Genomic DNA, 19,983 nt, shown 5'->3' with positions numbered 1-19,983 from the left:
TACAAGAGAAAACATTGGTGTATAATTGCTACAGTACAATTTCTCCCAGAAGGGGCCATCTGGTGTGCAATTAACAACATGCAAGTATCATACATACAACTCTGGTACTCATCCATTCTTCATGTGTGAGCCTGGATAGCGAGTGTTATCTGATCAAGAAGGACTGAATAGTTGAGACCCAATCCTGTCATCATCTTCATACAGGCACATGCCCTTGCCCACAGGTATCATCAGGTAGAGGTCAGGAGAAAGAATCCTCAGATCAATTGTAACCTCTCCCCCTTTCCCTACAACCCAGGTTGAGGTCAGCAGTTGTACCTGGGGTATTTTTTGTGTGGCTTAGTATCACATCTACCAACCAATTTAGGGAAATCTTGCACTTTCTGTGACAAAAAAATGTTGTTCAAAAAAGCTCAGAGTATTACCTCACTTCAGAAGAATGTGAGAATTACAAAGAGTGCCAAAAGCTATTCTATAAATGGATCAGGGAACATTATTTTATAACTATAACTCTTGTGATATGGAACAAATTGATTGAGTTTACAGACAAACTAACCTTTGGTTGACATCTTTTTGGCAGTTTTAGGCTACAATAACACAATATTAGATATGTTTATAGATAGAAGACATTAGAAAATTGAGAAACATATATTGTCTCTGTATTTAGTTTTGGAAATGTTCCTGCAGTTAAGGAACATGTAAAACACAAAATGAAACTAATGAAAAAGCAGAGAAATGACACAAATTAATATTTGTACTCATCTATATTAGGTTGGAGTTTCAATAAGTTTGTGGCTGTTTTTGTTTCAGGTCTCTCGCTTCGCAAACCTCATTAGCTCCCAGTACACCGCATTTGCATGAAAATCACCCAAATCTAAACATCAAACAGGAATGGTCACATCTCCTTTCTGAGAACGAAGGGGTTTCCAATCATTCTGAGATCAGGGATGCTAACAGTCTGCCCTCTGAAGCTGAGCCACTAAATAGCAACTTCTCTAGTTCTTATTCATCATATTTCTTTAGTAATGACACCAGTTCCTCGCTGGGTTTTGTGTCAAGTGGCAGTCCTCGCCATACAGCCAAGCTACAACCAGCCAATGCAAAGAAACGATCAGTTTCAATATCACCGCTATCAGCTGAAGGACTGGACATCACAGCAATTATTCGCACCTCTCCAACATCACTTATTGCGTGTGTCAACGGAATGCGGAGCAGTACTAATGCTCTGTTCCCTCTCTCTGGAGGAATTGGTCATTTGGGAGCTCGAAAGAATTGCAGCCCACAATCCTTCTCTGTGTTAGACAGCCAGTGTAACTTGCCTTCTTCTGCATCGTCTCTGTCCTCTTTCCCAACATGCAGTTCTGAGCAAGGGGGTGCTGAAGGTGAGCCTGTCCCTTTGCAGCAATCAGAGGAAAACATGGACCTAGGTCTGGTAGTAGGCAACATGGTTGTTCAACATGGAGTGGCAGATGGTTGCCATAGAATAAACGTTTTCAAGCATGAGCCTATTGATGAATATTCACATGATACAAAACTGTTCCAGCACCACCATGGGCCACCTCCTCCATACCATTCCCAGCAGCACTTTGGTCAGCCTCATGGGACCATGTCTCACTTACATGAGCTGCCACCTAATGGACGCATTCAGTTTGATGATGGAGGTGAGCTGCACAAGAACAATGGTAAGCAGATCTGTCGATGGATAGACTGCAATGCTGCCTATGACCTACAAGAGGACTTGGTGAGACACATTGAGAAAGTGCACATTGATCAGCGTAAAGGAGAGGACTTTACATGTTTCTGGGCTGGGTGTGTGAGGCGATATAGGCCCTTTAATGCTCGCTACAAGCTCCTGATACACATGAGAGTTCATTCAGGAGAGAAGCCTAATAGATGCATGGTAAGTCTATTTACATCGCTGTTGCTACAATTCCAGTAAAGTATAACAGCTGAAATGTGAAATCTTTTGTACAAGATAATTTCCTGAGATTCATTGCCGGCACTGGAAATAGACCCTACTGTGTCCCTTAAACTTCGAATATATTTTCTATATTCGAAGGAAGGATAGCAATAGACTTTTCAAATTTACTTATGTTTGGAGAGAGCACTTTGAGCAGTTTGACAGAATAGGGTAAACAATTAGTGATTACAGATTTACAACTAATGGACGCTTTATGAAAATTAAGAAGGATACATCTCATTATTAGTGTATACTGGCTCTAAATTGTTTTTCATGCGGTGTATACTGTAAATAAACACAGTGAGCTCATTACGCTACTTGTGAAGACTGATAGGCACAATATGATGGATGAGCTCTTTGTATCTCTGTTAATGACCTTTTCTAAGGCCTCTATTCCAAAAAGCATCTTGCAGAGCCACCATTTTCCAGAATGCTGCCACATGCTGCCCAATGGAATGAGGGGGCAAGTGTCTAACTGCTGTTCCTTACACTGTGTGAGCCCTTTCGTTAGGCTGCAACAGGAAGTTGCTGAGTCGGCTTTTCAGTTTGCAGTTCTGAAGAAAGGTCACAAACTTGAAATGTAAACTCGGTTCCTCTCTCCACAGATGCTGGCAGACCAGCTAAATGTTTCCAATATTTTCTAATCTTATTTTATTAAAACAATGTTGTGTTTCTTGTTGCCTCTGATGATGTTTTCAGTAGCCATTTTATTTTTTCTAATTGCTTGATTTTAAAATATCATGTAACCACTGTATTGTGTCAGTTAGCATTTCCTACCTGTAATGACTTTGAATTAACGCAATGCTACACCTCTGACAGATTTGTTGCCTTAATAATCTTCCAGCTGCCAGAAAAGGAGAATGGTTTGGCCTAACTTCATGCAGATTTAGCTGTAATTAGCTGTCAATTACAAGTCCTTAAGCTTCTCACTATGTTTTTTTTACAAGTTCCATTCAATGTTTCAGAAGGTTTCACCATGTTTGCTTTTAGACAGATAAAGAAATAGAGCAGCTCCCATCTCCAGTGACCCCCCCCCCCCCCCCACAATGCCATCAATCATTCAGCAACTTAATGAATTGAGTGTCTGATTCATGTATACCAGCAAATTCCCAGATTTCATACTGATTAGCAGATCTCATCTGGGAGGGCATGGCAATGTTAGAACTGGCTTTAATATCCTATTTTGGGATTGCAAAATTAAGCCAGGTACCAACATTTGTTCACTGTTGCTGGCATTTATGAGTGTGTACGAGTGTGTATATACCAGGACGGTATGGGTGAAATTAGATTAGAAGATGATGCCCTCATGATGGAATAGCCTAACTACCAGCAATCATCGTGTTGGCTTAAGTTTATAGGAGGAGGTGAAAATTTAGGGAAGCAGCTTTATCCTAATTCACAAAGTAACATCAATTTTTCAGTTTGCAGCAGTTCCTGTCTTGGTCGTTTAAAGTCTGTGTCAGCTAGATGTCTCCACAGATATATTTAATATAGATTTAAGAGCAGTCAGGAGAGGTAAGATACATCGCTTCTTCATCACAAAGCACAACAAGGGCCATCACTATCAAAGCAAAGGGAATGTTTAGCTCACAGCTAACATTCCAACTCTTTAATTTGTCTACCAAATAATATCAAACTACACAACAATTACCTCAAAGGTTTCAAAGTCAGAGTTGGCTGAAATCAATGTTTTTCTTGGATGTTTGATTTAATGATATTGTACACGAAACCAGAATTAAATAAAATTACAATAACATTCAGATTAACTATAAAACATGACAGGATATTACATGAAATAGGATAAATTATGTGGTTTCCTTTCAAACATTTTTAATGCCTCAAGCCAATTAGGAGGGAAAAAAAGCAGCAAATTTAATGTCGTTTGACTGAAAATCGACCTAATTTCTTATGATTCTGTTTTCAGAAGCTGAAAAAAACATGAGTAATCTATAAAGAAACTAATAGTTTGTAAGGAGCTGATTGTTACATTGGCCAAGGGCCTGTTCCCAATATCAGATGCTGGCTAAATATGAAGCAGCTGTTTAAATGGGAGAATTCCATTTGAACTGGGAGAGGATTTAACTCCTGGTTATTTTGTGGAAACTTGCTGGATGGATAATAAAGGGATTAAATAGATTTCTAAAAGACGTTGCAGTTTTTAACTCCAATGTTTCATTAGTTTCCTGTGAGCAAATAGTTTGGATTCCAGGTTAACATTCAAGTTCTGCTGTACTAGATAATAAACAGGTCCATGGCAACGGATCCTATTCCCTGTAAGAATTTGTTGCACTTTGCAATTCTAATTTTCTTCACTTCTCTGCCCTCTCCTGAAGGCAATAGCTTGGTTGCTAAGGTACAGTTCCACAGATCCTGGCAGCCTGTGCTACCATGCCAAAGTGGCCATTCTTTATATGCGAGTCCAGACTGCAAGTGTCAGCAAACCATTGCTGTTGAACCTGATGCTCCCCTGAGTCTCTGTCCACACCAATGCACTTTCCAGTGGCAGTTGCTGGATATTATAATTCGTAGGGACCCTTGTGAGCTTAGTGACAAGTGACATTGTGGCCAGTTGTAGTGCCTTTTCTACTGCTCTGATTGAATTTAGCTTACTCAGCACTAACTGGGGATTGAACCCAAGATTCTGGTGGTCTGTACAACCAGGGTTCTTCAGTTGGTATTGTACTTACCATTACCATTACCACTATACCATTTTTAAGCTAATTTATTCTTCAGATTACCTGTGCATGACAAAGGCTAAATGGAATCCTCAATCTTACTACAAGTACATAGAACATAGAACACTACAGCACAAACAGGCCCTTCGGCCCACGAGTTGCGCCGATCACATCAACACCTATCTATAACCCCCAATCCCATAAAACCCCATATACTCATCCAGAAGTCTTTTAAAAGACCCCAGCGAGTTCACCTCTACCACCACTGACGGCAGCCGATTCCATTCACTCACCACCCTCTGAGTGAAAAACTTACCCCTAAGTAGCAAGACATAGCCTGACAAAAACTTTGTTACTTTTCCAATATTTTAAGCATTGCTGAATGAGAGAGGGTAAGTGGAGCTGAGGCTACCATGCTTTGAGCTGAACTTTAGACAATAGCTATATGTAGGAAATTATATTGTTTTGCCATTTACAAGGATCTCCTACCATCTCACCTATTTTGATCTGAATAAAGGGCCATCATTTTCTTTAACACCTGAGAGAAAAGAAGTTTTGAATCTTTGAAAAAACCTCAAAATTATCACTGAGCCCACGAAGCAAATCTAATATTTTGTACTTGCTTCTGATTTTCAGTGTAATACTAGCTGCTGCAGAAATCAACTTCTGCTCTGTCAGAGTGGAATAATTATGAGTGACCTTGATGAAATGACAGGGGGCTGATAATGGTATCACAAACATCCTAAACCCTTTGAAACCCTTTTTTTTGTGAAGACATGTGTGGGATTGTTCAGCTGGTCCTGCCAGGATCATCTGGTCTCACTGCTGTGGACCCTAGCCCTGGGTACCCCAGAGGAAGGGGTGCAAACAATAGGAAATCCCATTTATGATGGAGGGACCAGATGATCCTGCCGTCGGCTAATGGTGGGCTGCCTCTGCAAAACATGTTGCAGATAGGACTGAATGTCAAACATGTTAAAGTTTTAGCCATTGAAGTGGACTGAGCCACAGTTATGGAGTACCAACATTTGCCAAATTATCCTCAACAAGGGCCCTCAAATAACACTGAGATACACAATGAGTTAACTATTTTGATGATGTTGGTTGAAGGATAAATATTGGGCAGGACACCTAGAAAACTCCCTTGCTATCCTTCAGTATTGCCATGGAATCTTTTAATGGCATCGTGAGAGATGGGACCCAGTTTAATGTTTACTCTGAAAAATGGTACCACTGAAACTCTCTCAGTTTTTCACTCTAGTATCAGCCCCAGTTTTGCATTCAAATACTAGCACTTGGTTTGTGGAATTTATGTTATATTATCATAATAATATTAAACACAAAAATGGATTTCTGTCTTAAGTAAAGAAATTTCATGACAGGATTAATATCACGCAGCTTAATTTCTCTGCTCCTGCAGGAGATTCAAGGAGGTTGCATAATTTTGAGGTCTTGGGGAGAGATGATTTGGAGTAGAAGACTGAGTCCGGATTAAACTCTGAGGATTCAGGAAGGAGAAATTATGTTTAGGGCACCATGGGCCCAGTTTTACCATTTTCATTCTAAGTGCTGAACCTGGGCGTAATGCAGATCTGACTTGGGAATCTGCTTTCAGGCACCCCCATATGCACTCAGCCTTAAAACAAAATCACCAGTCCCATTTGCATTGTGGGCGGGGCTTAGCACGGTCAAAACGATTGGAGCTCTGAACTGCGATGCAGAATGAGAAAGCACCTCCATGTCAGATCGCCCCGAGGCCACAGAAAGTGGAGAAAGCAGCCCGAGAGCGAAAAGCAGGAGCGATGGCCCCCACAGACATCACTGTTCCCCCTTATCCGCCCACCCCACTACCCAGATCGATCATGACCCCCTGCCCTTTCCTCCCACCACCGATCGCCCACAAAGTGGCAGCGGACCCCTCTGACCCCCCTCCCCCCACTAGAGATCCATCTGCCTCCCCCCACCAGAGATCCACCTGACTGCTGCACCAGAGATCCATTTGCCCTCCCCCCCTCGACCAGTGAGCAATTGGGCCTCCCCCTCACCCCCCCCCACCAGAGACACATCTTACCCGCCTTTCTTCTCTCCCCCACCCCAAGAATGATCTGGCCTCACTCACATCGACCCCCACCCCATCCCCCCCCCCAGAAACATCTGACCCGCCTTCTCCTCCCTCCTCACCAGACAACGGTCAGCCCTCCCCGCCTTCCCCCCTACTACTCAACAATGATCAGCCATTTCTGTCCCCACAGACAATGATTGGCCCTCCTCCCCCCGACCTGAGATACATCTGACTCTCCTCCTCCTCCTTCCCCCCCCCAACCAGACAACGACTTGGCTTCATTCCCCTCCTCTCCCCATCATCCAGAGAATGATCTGACCCACCTCCCTCCTTCCCCCCCGCCACTTATCTGAGTCAGACAGCCATTGGAAGCTCTGAACTCACCTCTTCAGCAGCTGGAGTTACTGATTCACACTTTTATTCAGCAGGTCCATTTCAGCACGATTCCGGATTGGTGAAAAAGTGGGAAAGTGATAAAGTGGGAAATGCTGATAAAGTTGGGTGGGCAGTTCATTAATTCAGTTCAAATACATGCAAATACATTTAAATCCGCATTGTGCCCGTTTTAGGCATGAGGCAGATCGCCATCATTCTTGGGTTTTGGTAAAGTGGCAATCTGTGCAGACGCAGGCACAGTTAATGGCCTCACACCTGACTTTACCATGTTTTCGTACCTGAAAACGGGAGCAATGCAATGGTAAAATCGGGCCCCATGTGTGGTGTGCTGGAGGAATTTTAAAAAAACAAGTTCAGAGGAGAATTAACCATTTTAGTATTGAGAAAAGAACAGTACATTAGAGGAACAAGTCTGTACTGAAAAAGTAGAAAACAGATTGTGGTAGAGAAGTGGTTAGGAGGCTAATGTCGAAAATGAGAGGAGGAAAATACTTGTCACAAAAGGATGGCTGTACTTTGTAGAGGTAATCCTAGCGCTAGCTAATGTGTGGGAGTATCAAATGAGATCAAATTAGACCAGAGGACCACAAAATTAACAGATGAAGGTAAACTTTGGTATTGACAGATCAAGAATTGTTTGTTTAGGCTGGAGTTTTGGCTGGAAGTATGTAAAAAAGATGTCTGGAAATCTCTCACCTGTAGGTTGTCACAGTAACCTGTAGCTGTACTTTTTTGTTAAAAGTGTTTAAATGAGTAAGTATCAGGATTAAAGAAGAACATTTTATGGATGTGATTTCAAACTAATGGATACTTTTAATAATGTGCAAATACCAATGCCAGAGAAACTGAGTTTATTGAATGAAAATTGCAAATCGTGGACCTTAACATTGATTTTAATGACTTCAGACCATAACCACAGTTCACTCTTACAGAGAAGGTGCTGGTGATGTGGAATGGCTACACCGGTGTTTCCAGGGATTGGGAAAGTTGTAGATTCTAGAGATCTTCACTTGACAGGTGGGAAGTTGTTTCCCTGGACAACAGGAACTTTAAAAAAATCCATCCTGATTTTTCATGTTCTGCTCTGCCTCTGCTATTCTGCTGCCACCTTCCACAGATCTTATGGGTCTTGGATATAAATTTATTTATTCACATCACCCCTCCTTTTGTTTCACACCATTCTCATTTGTTGTTTAATCATCTCCTGTTCTGCATCAATCACCACAACTCATTCTCTTTTTTTGTGAACACAATAACTATTTTGAGCCACTTCTTTTCACCCTTGCTCTGCTTTCCATATAAACTTCCTATAATGTCTGTGACATCTTTAGATTCCAACAAAGGGCTGAGACATTAATCTTTTTCCTTTCTCCACTGATGTTGCTGAACCTGCTAAGTCTTTCCAGCACTTTCTGTTTTTGTTTCATTAACACTTTCTCCATCGTGGTTTCAAAGCTACGATGGATGTTGGATTTTCAAAATGTTCTGTTTTAAGTATATCATGGTGAAAGATATTCCCAGGAGTATTCAGTGTCAGTATCTATTATTTGCAAATGAGATAGGGGTTAGAAGCACAATGTGCTCTCTCCTTTCTTTAGAAAGGGTAGCTACTGCACCATTATGCCATAGAACCATAGAAACGTTGCAGCACAGAAGGAGGCCAGTTGGGCCATCTTGCCCATGCCAGCCCAAGGACTATTTTGTTATGTGCAAACAAATTTTGACCTGGACGATATTACATTCAATGACGAGCTGCTAAAGGTCAAGTGGATCCTTCAAAATATTGTTTCAAGCAAGAAATACAGAAGCAACATTGCACTTTGGAGAACAGCAAATTGATTGCGCGGACACTTTTAAAGAGAAATAACCACTTAAATTTAACTAACATAAATCATGGCATAAAAGTCGACTGGCATTTTTCCATCCCCAAAAATACTCTCAGCCATGACTTGTTAAATTTGCAATAGTAGTCAGCTCAATCCTTTGACAGCACAAATGCATGTTTACTTAATAGTACTGTACAAGTGCGTGGAAGGGATCAAGCAGGTGATACAGGCTGTGTTATGAATATGCACAGGACTTTAAGCCCACTCTTTACATTGGATACAGATGACATTTCAAAATATCGACCTCCCACACCCATGCCAGTGGTTCACTTTTATACTCGGTGTTAAAGCCAACCCGTGTTTTTGGAGAGATTTTCCAAGGTTTCAAAGGCAACTTATACATCAATGATATATACTTACAGACGTGATTTTACATTTTCAATTCATGACTAACTATTGCGTATGCATAAAATCCAGTGTGATGATGTCAGGCTGGTTTTTCATAGATGGTCAGCAGCTTGCTTGGAATTTAAAATAATGGGCAATTCACCATGTTAAACAAATTTACCCAAATATTATGCTAACCACACCATAATGCAGGTTGGCGTGGGCAGATGGGCAAGGATGGATGTTGGTGAGTGGGTTGTCCATTTTTCACCAACACAAATCCCCCTCACCCCCTCTTCCTAGAGTGTGTGATTCTTCCCTGCCCAAAAGGCCCAACTTAACCTGCCTCAGGGAAACCATGCTGTCTTCCCTGAGCCTGTTTGCAGTCCCAGCAGCACCCGTTATTGATTCTGGGACTGCTGGGTCTGCCAGCCAACCTGATCAGCACCTGAACAGGATGAACTCAATTAGATAATTACACCATAGGGCAGAATCATCCCAAAAATGCACAGAGGGTTGGCACAGGTGAGAAAACCGGTGTGAAGCTCACAGCCTTAAGATGCTGGCAATGCCAGGAATCCTGAGATTGAGATGCCCTCTTTAAGACCATCCCTCACCCCCATAAAGCATTAGATCACTCTCCAACACATGCCAACATTGTCCACTCCCTCCTCTTCTCTCTCCAACCTTTCCTGCTCCTGACCCCACTACACATAAGGGGAACTTCCCGAGTGGGTTTTTCAGAAGCCCAACTCTGGCACTGTAAAACTGGTACTGCCCACCTATGACTGCCATGTGCTGTACTTGCCTCTCGACTGGATGAGTGGGTAAGACATGGATGTACGTTACATCAAGGCTGGTAAGTAAATGTTAATTTATAAAAATGTATAGAAATCAGGTTCACAGTCATGTCACTTGCAGGGGTGGGTAAGATCTCAAATCAAGATCTTGCCAGCACTAATTCTGGTTTGGCTTTCTCACAGATTTAGCAGCCATTAGGGATTTGTTCCTGCAGCTAATGTGGACACTATATCACCAGAAACCTTTAACCTCGCCTGCAGCTGGGATTCTCTGGTCCCCCTGCAGTAAATGAATTTTGGCTGTACATGTAGTGGGGGCAACAAGATTGGAGAATCCTGCCCTGAATTGTTATTTGAGCTGTTGGTGTTTGATGTTGGGGGGGGCGCGGTATCTTACTCTAATTTTGCTTGGTGTTCTTGATCCTGTACCATGTGCCAAACTAGGAAAGTGTCCAACTGTACTATACTGACAATTGGAGCAAACAACATCACTTGTGGGTGCCTGGAACTCGCTGCCAGGGGAGGGAGTGGAAGCAGATACAATAGTGACCTTTAAGGGGCATCTTGACAAATACATGAGTGGATGGGAATAGAAGGATATGGCCCCTGGAAGGGTAGGAGGGTTTAGCTCAGTCAGGCAGCATGGTCGGTACAGGCTTGGAGGGCTGAAGGATCTGTTCCTGTGCTGTAATTTTCTTTGTTCTTCACTCTCTTTGTTCAAAGGAGTTAACGTATCATTGAATTTTAACCAAAGCCATTTTTAATATGTTATTGATGTAACTTTCATAATGCACTTGCACGAAGTTTAAGACAACTTACACTGTAGAACAACTTAATGCTCTGCTATATTTTATAATTTCAATGCCCGTATGTGGGGGCGGTTTGGTGGCACAGTGGTTAGCAGTGCTGCCTCACAGCACAAGGCACCCGGGTTTGATGCCTACCTTGGGACACTGTCTGTGTGGAGTTTACATGTCCTCCCCATGTATGTGGGTTTCCTCTGGATGCTCTGGTTTCCTTTCACAATCCAAAAAATGTGCTGGTTAGGTGCATTGGCCATACTAAACTCTCCTTCAGTGTACCTGAAAAGGCACCGGAGTGTGACAACTAGGGGATTTTCACAGTAACTTCATTGCAGTGTTAATGTAAGCGTACTTGTGACTAATACATAAACTTTATTTATTTTACTTTATTGTATGCGCTGGAAATGACTCCAGGGTCTCCCCACTGTAAGTATATTATCTTGTTTTGTGGTCGTCTTGTCTGTATATTTGTCATCTGCAGTAATAAAGCTGGTGTTTTGATCACAGAACATCATTGAGTCAACAATAAATTTGTTGATATCCTGAATTCCCGTGACAGTAATCAGGAGTCTTTGAACATTTTCAGGGAAAAGGACCTTTGGAGCCAAGTGCAATCAGACAGCACTGACTGACTCCAAAAATATTATGCAACCTTTTAAGAGCTTGCTGATTACATCTAGCTCATGTATTCAGCTAACAGTTAACTGTGTTCATATTGTACTTTATTGTCTGTTGAGTTATGTTTTTGGGCATATAGCATTTGTCCTTTGTTTTTCTGTGTCATTAGTTTGTAGTAAGCACCCACTTTGCTGCTTCCCTAGGACTAATGTTCTATGAAGCTGGTAACTAGCAGATATCAGGGCCCCCTCTTGTACCCTCTGTTCTCTTCCCCTGACAAGTCTTTCTCTTCTCCCTTTTCTCCCACCATCCTCTTCTCTTTTCTCCCCTCTCCTTTCTTCTCTTACCTTCTCTCCTCCTCCCCCTTCTTCCCATTCCTCTCCCAACCTGCTCCCTATTTCCCTTCTGCTCTACTCTTCACTTCTTTCCCTTGTCCTCTCCTTTCCTCTCTTTTTTCTCCTCCCCTCCTGTTTCATGATCTCCCCTCACAAAACTATTGACCAGAGAACAGACCCTACGGAAGATGCAAAGATGTATTTACAGGTTGGGATGCCTGCCAAGAGAATATCATCTAGTACTCCTGCCACACCTCTTCAAACCTTCAGGATTTAAATTAAGAGGAGAATTTGTAGAAGATAGTGTCCCTGTAGCCTAGAAGAGTAAGGTTGATGTGATTGAACTTTTCAAGATATTAAGGGAACAAATTGGTTGGATGGATAGGAAGAAACAGTTTCTGCAGAATGGTGAGTCTAGGACTAGGGCACATAATCTAAAAAGTGCTTCTTTCAAGAGTAAAATTAGGAAGTTCTAGAATACATGGAGTTTGGAACTCTCTTTAATAAACAATACTTGATCCTAGATCAATTATAAATTTCAAGTATGAGATTGGTAGAATCTACTAAAGGAATTAAGGGACAACAGGCAAAAGGGGCATATGGAAGTGGGTCACAGATTAGCTATGATCTTCTTGAATAGCAGGACACATTCAATGTGTTGAATTGCAAGTTCCCATGCTCCTCGGGGCCTTGAAGCCAGTCCAGAATGAGGTCTTGTTAATATTAATTAAAAGAGTTGCCAGTGGCTGTTGCATGGACAGTGTTGCCTTACCACTGTCTCTGTTTCATGTATAAGGACAGCAGTTTTCTTCAATGCCTGTTTCAGTGAGAGGCTTTATTGAACTGATCACAAGATGTCTGTTTATGCCTCATGGCACTGTCACGTGACTATGGAAAACGAGAGATGTCAATCAGACTGGTTATATTTCAGAACCCAAATGTCCCTCTTTTCATTACTGAACAAGAGATACAGACATTCCCCTTTTCCTAACATTTGCAATTCTCTAGTTCCCTGGCACCTCCCTGAGTCAAGAGAAGGCTGGAAGATCAAGGTCAGTGCCCTGGCAATTTCCATTCTCTCTTCCTTCAGTATCCTTGGATGCATCTCATCTGGTCCTGGTGTCTTGTTCTGCTAGGATCTGTTCTGCTATCAATGGTTTTGTGTGCCGCGACATATTGTGAATCTCTGTTGGCATGCTTATGATTATCATTCCAGGCTTTAGACTTGATTTAGCTGAAATGAGTAACTGTTGCATCCCATTTATAAGCTGGAACTCCAGATCTTCAATCTTATCATTGCAATGGGTTGTCAGACTCATTTGTCCTCTTCGTATGATATTGTACCATTAAATAGCCTCAGTTTTACAATTGAGGGCTTCGTTTTAAGATTTTCATGTTGAGCCACTTCACACAGGTCTGTGAAGGTCATTATGTTGCATGATGCACCAGTATTTGTGGCATTTCTTCTTTGCTTGATACTCTATCTCTGGGGCATCATTGTAATAGTCACAAACTATTTGTATCCAATTGACTTAATGGAACAAACCTGTTTTGTCATGTATAGTTCTTCACATCTGTTTTTAACTTTCTAATGGCTATCTGTATTGTCTTGTTTTGCTTTTTTTGTAGACAAACACTTACGTGCAAAATGACTTTGCTACTTGCAATCAAAACCTGGACAGTTTTTCTTTTCCTGAGCATGCTGTCTTCAGCAATAATTGTGTCCTTCCCTTTGCCCATGGTTGCTCCACTCTTTTGGCCTGGAATGTCTCTCAGCAAGATGTATTTCCTGGTCAGTTCTGCCATACATACGCTCTAGCTGACTTTTCACCAACTTTTGCATTTCAACGCACTCTTTATTATCAGTTTCTCATATTTCAGTAGTCTTGCTCTCACCGAGCATGTCGTATGTCTAAAACCAATACAGCTTTAATAAGATAATCTTTTATCTGTCCAAATTCATATGATTCTACAAGCTCCATTAAGGTTGCTATGTATCGTTCAATTGTCTTGTTTTCAGTCTGAACTCTGGGGTTGAATGCACAACTTTCATATGTAACATTCATACAGGCAAATACATGCATTTAAGGCTTTCAAAATATCAGTTGTCTTTTTCCTTTACTAGTCTGTTAAACTTAGAGTGGTATATGTTTGTAGCAGTCTTTCCCTAGCAGTGTTAACAGTGTGGCTACACTTATTGGTTCAAACATGTTCATTAATTCTGCTGCAATCTCATTATTTTGCCATTGTAAGTAGGTACACTGCCAGTTTTTCCATGTATTATTTTTCAATGTTACTGGAAATGAGACTGGAAAATTTACTGTGGCCATTTTTACTCACTCAGTAGTTTTCTTGCAGCCTTTGTTTATCCTTTGGTTTTATCCTTTTGTCTGTGGTTTTCCTTTGGCCTTTTCTCTGCAGCCCATAATTTCATTTGAAATTTCACTTGCTTTTCTTTTCCTTTTTCAGCAACCTTTTTGTCGGTTTGTACTTTTCTGTGTGTCTTTCTGAGCTGTGTCTCACTCACAGCCTCCTCCTGTTTTGCTCTGTTCATTTCAGCTGCTTTTTTGCAGATTTGAACCAACTGTGTTCCTAGGTTCTTTGTGTCTTCTCTGCACCTATTCCAGAATTCAAAAGTCTATTTTTCTTCACTCTCTGACATCATGGGCATGTTTCAGATCCGATTTTTAGGCCTGTTTTCCGGCACCCCCATACACACTTTGAAAAAAAAATCAGTGATTCTGAATCGTACTGCAGAAGCCTGTTATTGTGCCCGAAACACTACAGCTCCAATTGGAGCCTTCAACTGTGCATGCACAGTACAAAAAAAGAAGATGCTCCCCTGCTACATTGCTGCCGAGCCAGATAATGCTTCCTCCTGGCCATTGCCCCACTTCCACAACATAACTGATCCCCTTATCCCTCCACGCACCCCTCCCGCCGGTATCCAGGCTGATCATAGCTCCCTGTTAGCCTTTCCGCCCCAAAGATCGCACACAGAATGGCAGCGGACCCCCTGCCTCTGCCTCCTGCCCCCCTTCCAGAGAGCCATCTGACATGCCTCGCTCCCCCCACCCCCTCCCAACCAGAGAGCTATGTGACACACCTCCTTCCTACCCCCATCATTACTCTGAGTCAGAGAGCCACCGGAAGCTCTGAACTTACCTCCCCAGATGCTGGAGTGCACGAATTGCAGACCATGTTTATTTTGCACCAAATCTGGATGGGCGAACACGGTGGTAAAAGAGGTAAGTTTCGGACTGCAGGCCATTAAATTAATTTAAATACATGCAAATTCATTAAAGTTGATGTCGTGCCCGTTTTGAGCGCAGTGCCGACACTGTTCATTTTAGGCCCTTGGTAATGGGGGATTGCGCTACTTGACCTCACGCCCAACTTTACCAAGTTTTTGCCCCTGAAAATGGGCACAACTTGATGGTAAAATCAGGCCCCATGTTTCATCATCGAATCTCTGTAATGCAGAAGCCATTTAGCCCATCAAGTGTACACTGACTCTGTGAAAGAGTTTCTTATGATGTGGATACTAAAACCTGGTGTTGTCAGACTTTTTAAAGAGTTTCTTACCCAGGTCCATCCTGTGCCCTATCCTTGTAACACAGTGCATTTACTATGGTTAAACCACCTAATCTACATCTCTTTGGACACTATGGGACAATTTAGCATGGCCAATTCTCCACATTTTTAGACTGTGGGAGGAAGCTGGAGCACCCGGAAAAAATTCATGCACACATGGGGAGAAAGTACAAACTCCACGCAGACAGTCACCAAAAGCTGCAATTGGACCTGCATCTCTGGTGCTGTGAGGCAGCAGTGCTAACCACTGTGACACCATGCTGCACTTAATGTACAAGCATAGGAGTATTCTTCAGGATCTGTTTCAGTGAAAGGCTTTATTGAAACTGACCTTGAGATGTTTGCTTCCAGAGGCAACTTCATGGTATAGTCACATGACTATGGAAAGCTAGTCAAATCAGTCTGGTTACATTTCAAAATCGAAACAGTCTCAGTAAAGGTAATGGAGGGGAGGGAATGGAACAGTGGGGAAGCAAATAAGCTGATATGTGAAGGTGCACAATCAGAATATTTATGAAATCAGGAGAGTGGTTCACAAAAGCACTACTTTGAAACACGGTTACTTTTTAAAATATATTTTTATTGAAATCCTTACATTTTGTTGCTTGGCAGTGACTTGTGGCCTTTACTTGGGCCAAGCAGCTGCTAATGGATCTGAAGCGAGCAGGCTTGTTTTGTGCTCTAGTCTAGGATATCCAATTTAGCAGAGGCATTCTGAATCAGGGATGCAGAAATGCCAGAGAAGTGGCCCAACCTGATATTGGGTTGGCTGATTTTCAGTTGTCTTTTGTGAGCATAAAACAGGCACAGCAAAGTCTTGCAATCACAGCTATTGACTGACAAGAGTAAGAAAGGCCTATGAGGCATGTTCATGAACATTACTGCATAACTGCAGCACTGAGCTGAATTTAGCATAAAACATGAATCAATGCGCAGAAAAGTTTGTGACTAGGTTTTATTAATTATACTGTCACAGCAATTTACAAATTAGGAAGGGTGAGAATGAACAATTTGTCAATGTGAGTTTGGAGTATGCCAACAGCTAACACCAGAAGTGTGACTACACAAGGGCTTAATGATGTGTTCCAGTATGCCTTCATCCTAGATGGACCCAAATGTAGAAGCACTAGAGGTATTTTCTTTTCCTTTTGAAAATATACACAAGTGACAAGGTTTAGTCTTGTTCAGCTCTAAAGCTCAAGATGTGAGCAGCAGCCAGAAATCTTACAGGGATTATTTATCGCAATCCTTGGGGTTTAGAATTCAAATCGCAGCCTTGACTTGAATTGAGTTTTCACTTCCATTGGGAAAGTATTATTTATTCCTCGCCTGTCACTAAGTACAATTTAAACAAAAGCTAAATTGTTTCATTTCAACAAGGACAGAAAACCATTAGGACATAGTCCCCTCACACAAGTGTCTACTAGCTACTTGTGGATAGGGATTCACTATTGCTATGGAGACAATCAAAGCTCAGACTACATCACATCTTTCATTTGAAAGCGAGAACACACAAATATCTGTGTGTCTGCATGTATTATTAAAAGTTGGAAGTACAGACATACTCCAAATTCACATTTACATATTTGTGTAGTGCTTTGTCAACATCTTCAGTGGAAATTCCAAGTTGAAAAATTATAATGGAAATACTAAATAAACATTTGATTGTTACACATTGTTGATGGACCAGCTGAATCACTTGAAATCCTTCAAAAAAATTTACTGCCATGTTTTGAAGGTAATTAAAACTGTTAACACATACAAAATAGCATATACCAAAATGAAAATTACAATAATTGCTTATAATACATTTATCCATCTAATTTGATTTTGTGTATTTTAATGTTTTCATTAAGAAATTTATTTGCTTATCTCAACCTCTGTCAAAAACTTGGCCCTGTACTTGATAGCAGTTTAAATCTACAGCACACATAAATGGGGATAAGGACCACAATACATGATTAACTTGGGCCCGTTGATTGCAATGCAGTCAGCATACTACTTTGTGCTGTCTGCTCCTTTCAATAGCTTCAGTGTCCAGCAAGGAGGCCAATATTGTGAATGGCTGGTACCACCTAAAGCTAACCTGCACATCTTAATGAGGAATTGCATGGTGACTGGAACAGTGCTGGTAGTCATGCAGAAAGTGAATCCCACCTGGGAAATATTGGAGAATGGCATAACATGAAAGAGAGCTGATGCCAAAGTTTTCAGATGCTTCCTTGCAGACTTTGTTGGAGAATTATGGAAAGGAGAGATTTTGTATATCTACAGTGGGCCAGGAGACCATCCAGACACATGCTCAGAGAGTAGTGAGAATAAAAAGCTATGGCAGTCAGTACCAGGAATCAAGATTTGAGGATTACTGCAAGGAATTTGTTGTCCTCACACAAGTGGTCAAGGTCAGTAAATACATCCTCAAATATCTTATTGTATCAACAGGAGTTCCTCAGGTTCCTCAGGAGTTCCTCAGGCCCATTCATCTTCAACTGCTTCATCAATGACCTTCCTTCCATCATAAGGTCAGAGTGGAGATATTTACAAATGATTGCACAATGTTCAGCACCATTTGTGACTCCTCAGATTTGAAGCAGTCCTTGTCTATAAACAGCAAGAACTGGACAACAGGTTTGGGCTGACAAATGGCAAATAAGATTTCTGCCACACAAGTGCCAGGCAATAACCATCTTCACAAGAGAGAATCTAACCATCACCCATTGATGGTACTGCTCAACTGGAGGCAGAAGCAATTAACTGGCAGGGGAGAGGCATTTTTGAATATCCTTATCCCTATGGAGAAAGTGGTTCTATTATTGGGTTGGCCATTCCTGAAACTGAGGCCAGCAACAGGTTTAAAGATGTCAGTCTCCTCATGTACAATCCTCCTTCTCACATTTTCAGTTCTGGTTTATGAGCTGCAGATGGTGTAAACATGGACCTCTTACAATTCCCCCTCCTCCCTGCATTACAGTCCTTTTTCTTTTCAGATACCCAAGAAATGTAACCTGGCCAAGCAGTAGAGGAACAACAACAAGGCTGTGATGTTGAAGACGGATCATTGTTGGATTTCACACTCACAGCCACCAGCTGAAATATGGATACTTCTCGTGATTTGAGGTGGGATCTGCATGGGCAGAGACATTGTGCTGCAACAGGGGAGAGGATAAGAATGTTGTTGGTGCTAGCTCACTATAGGGTGAGGTCACACATGCATTCCATTGCAGTGGTCTCAGATGAGAATTTCAATAAGATAGACTACAGAACACTGATGGGAATTCACAACAAAATGCTTAGTGTATCTGGGAGTCTGACAGAAAACCTGTGGCCATTGTCGAGAAAAATTAAGAAGTGCAGCACCAACTTGAGATCAGGCCAACTCCACATGCACATCTGTGGACCGAACTATGATAATCTGTATCACAGCTTCCATTGTAGTACAAGCAACGGCCATCTTAAGTTTGTGTTCTGTTGTGGAAACTCAGATTAAGTTCATATAAACTCAGTTTGCTGCCTTAGAATCATAGAATCCCTACAGTGCAGAAGAAGGCTGTTTGGCCCATCGGATCTGTATCTACCACAATCCCACCCAGGCCCTATTCTCATAGCCCTCATTTACTCTGCTAATCCATTTGATACTAGAGTCTTTGGACTCTGAGAGGAAACCAGAGCAACTGGAGGAAACCCACGCAGATACTGGGAGAAAGTGCAAACTCCACACAGACAGAGATCTGAGGCTGCATTTAAACATAAGTCCCTGGTGCTGTGAGGCGGTAGTGCTGACTGCTATGCCACCGTGCCGTCCTTAAAAGCTCAGATTGTTGTTGTCAAGAGGCTTGCAGTGTCCGAGGCAGTCTAGAAATCTGTCCTCCAATAGCTTACTAGGAGTGATATGTATATTTCATATCTCAGAGCTATGCAGAGATGATACACCAGTTTCTATGCACGTAGGAACTTCGTTTGCAAGAGCTTTTTTTAAGCGTCTGTATGTTCCATGCTTGTGGCTTTTCTTCCAGCAATTTCTGTAATGTGTTTTCTTTCCTCTGAGTCCACACCCAAGTGTAATTAATCAAGCACAGTGAGCACAAATAATAAACAGACTCACATAGTCAAACACAGAACAAATGAACACTGTAGCTTCTCAGTCAATGGCTACTCTCGGGGAGTTAGCATTAAACTTCTACCCCTACCAGTCTGCAGGTGCCCTTGTTGTTACCTATGAGCCTGCCCAGACTGTAGTTGTCCATGCGAGCGACACTAACAACATAGGTTCAATTCCCGGATTGGCTGAGGCTATTCATAAAGGCCCGCCTTCTCAAGCTTGACCCTCAGCTGACTTGCGGGATCCTCAGGTTAAATCATCACCAGTCAGCACTCATCTGGGACTGTGGACTTTAACTTTACCTTACTTATCTTGTCGAGTTAGTGCAGCCCGCAGTCATGTCTTCTAGGTCCAAAGCTGCACAAGGCCACCCTCCAAGGCCATCTGCAGTTTCCTCCACTAAATATCAGTAGCTTCCCACCAGTTAT

At 42.0% G+C, this 19,983-nt stretch overlaps 1 protein-coding gene across 1 annotated transcript in view; it reads left to right on the top strand.

Annotated features, from left to right (window-relative positions):
- LOC145347848 (zinc finger protein GLIS3-like) overlaps window positions 1-19,983 on the top strand; it is a 370,782-nt gene that overhangs the window by 139,265 nt on the left and 211,534 nt on the right. Inside the window, exon 4 of the mRNA XM_080195761.1 lies at window positions 811-1,900. Within this exon, the coding sequence (XP_080051887.1) occupies window positions 811-1,900 (1,090 nt within the window). The remainder of the gene's footprint in view (window positions 1-810; window positions 1,901-19,983) is intronic.

This window comes from Carcharhinus amblyrhynchos, chromosome 9 (assembly GCF_965287045.1).
Source record: "Carcharhinus amblyrhynchos chromosome 9, sCarAmb.v2.hapA, whole genome shotgun sequence".
Lineage (NCBI taxonomy): Eukaryota > Metazoa > Chordata > Chondrichthyes > Carcharhiniformes > Carcharhinidae > Carcharhinus > Carcharhinus amblyrhynchos.
This window is presented reverse-complemented; position numbering and strand designations above follow the sequence as displayed.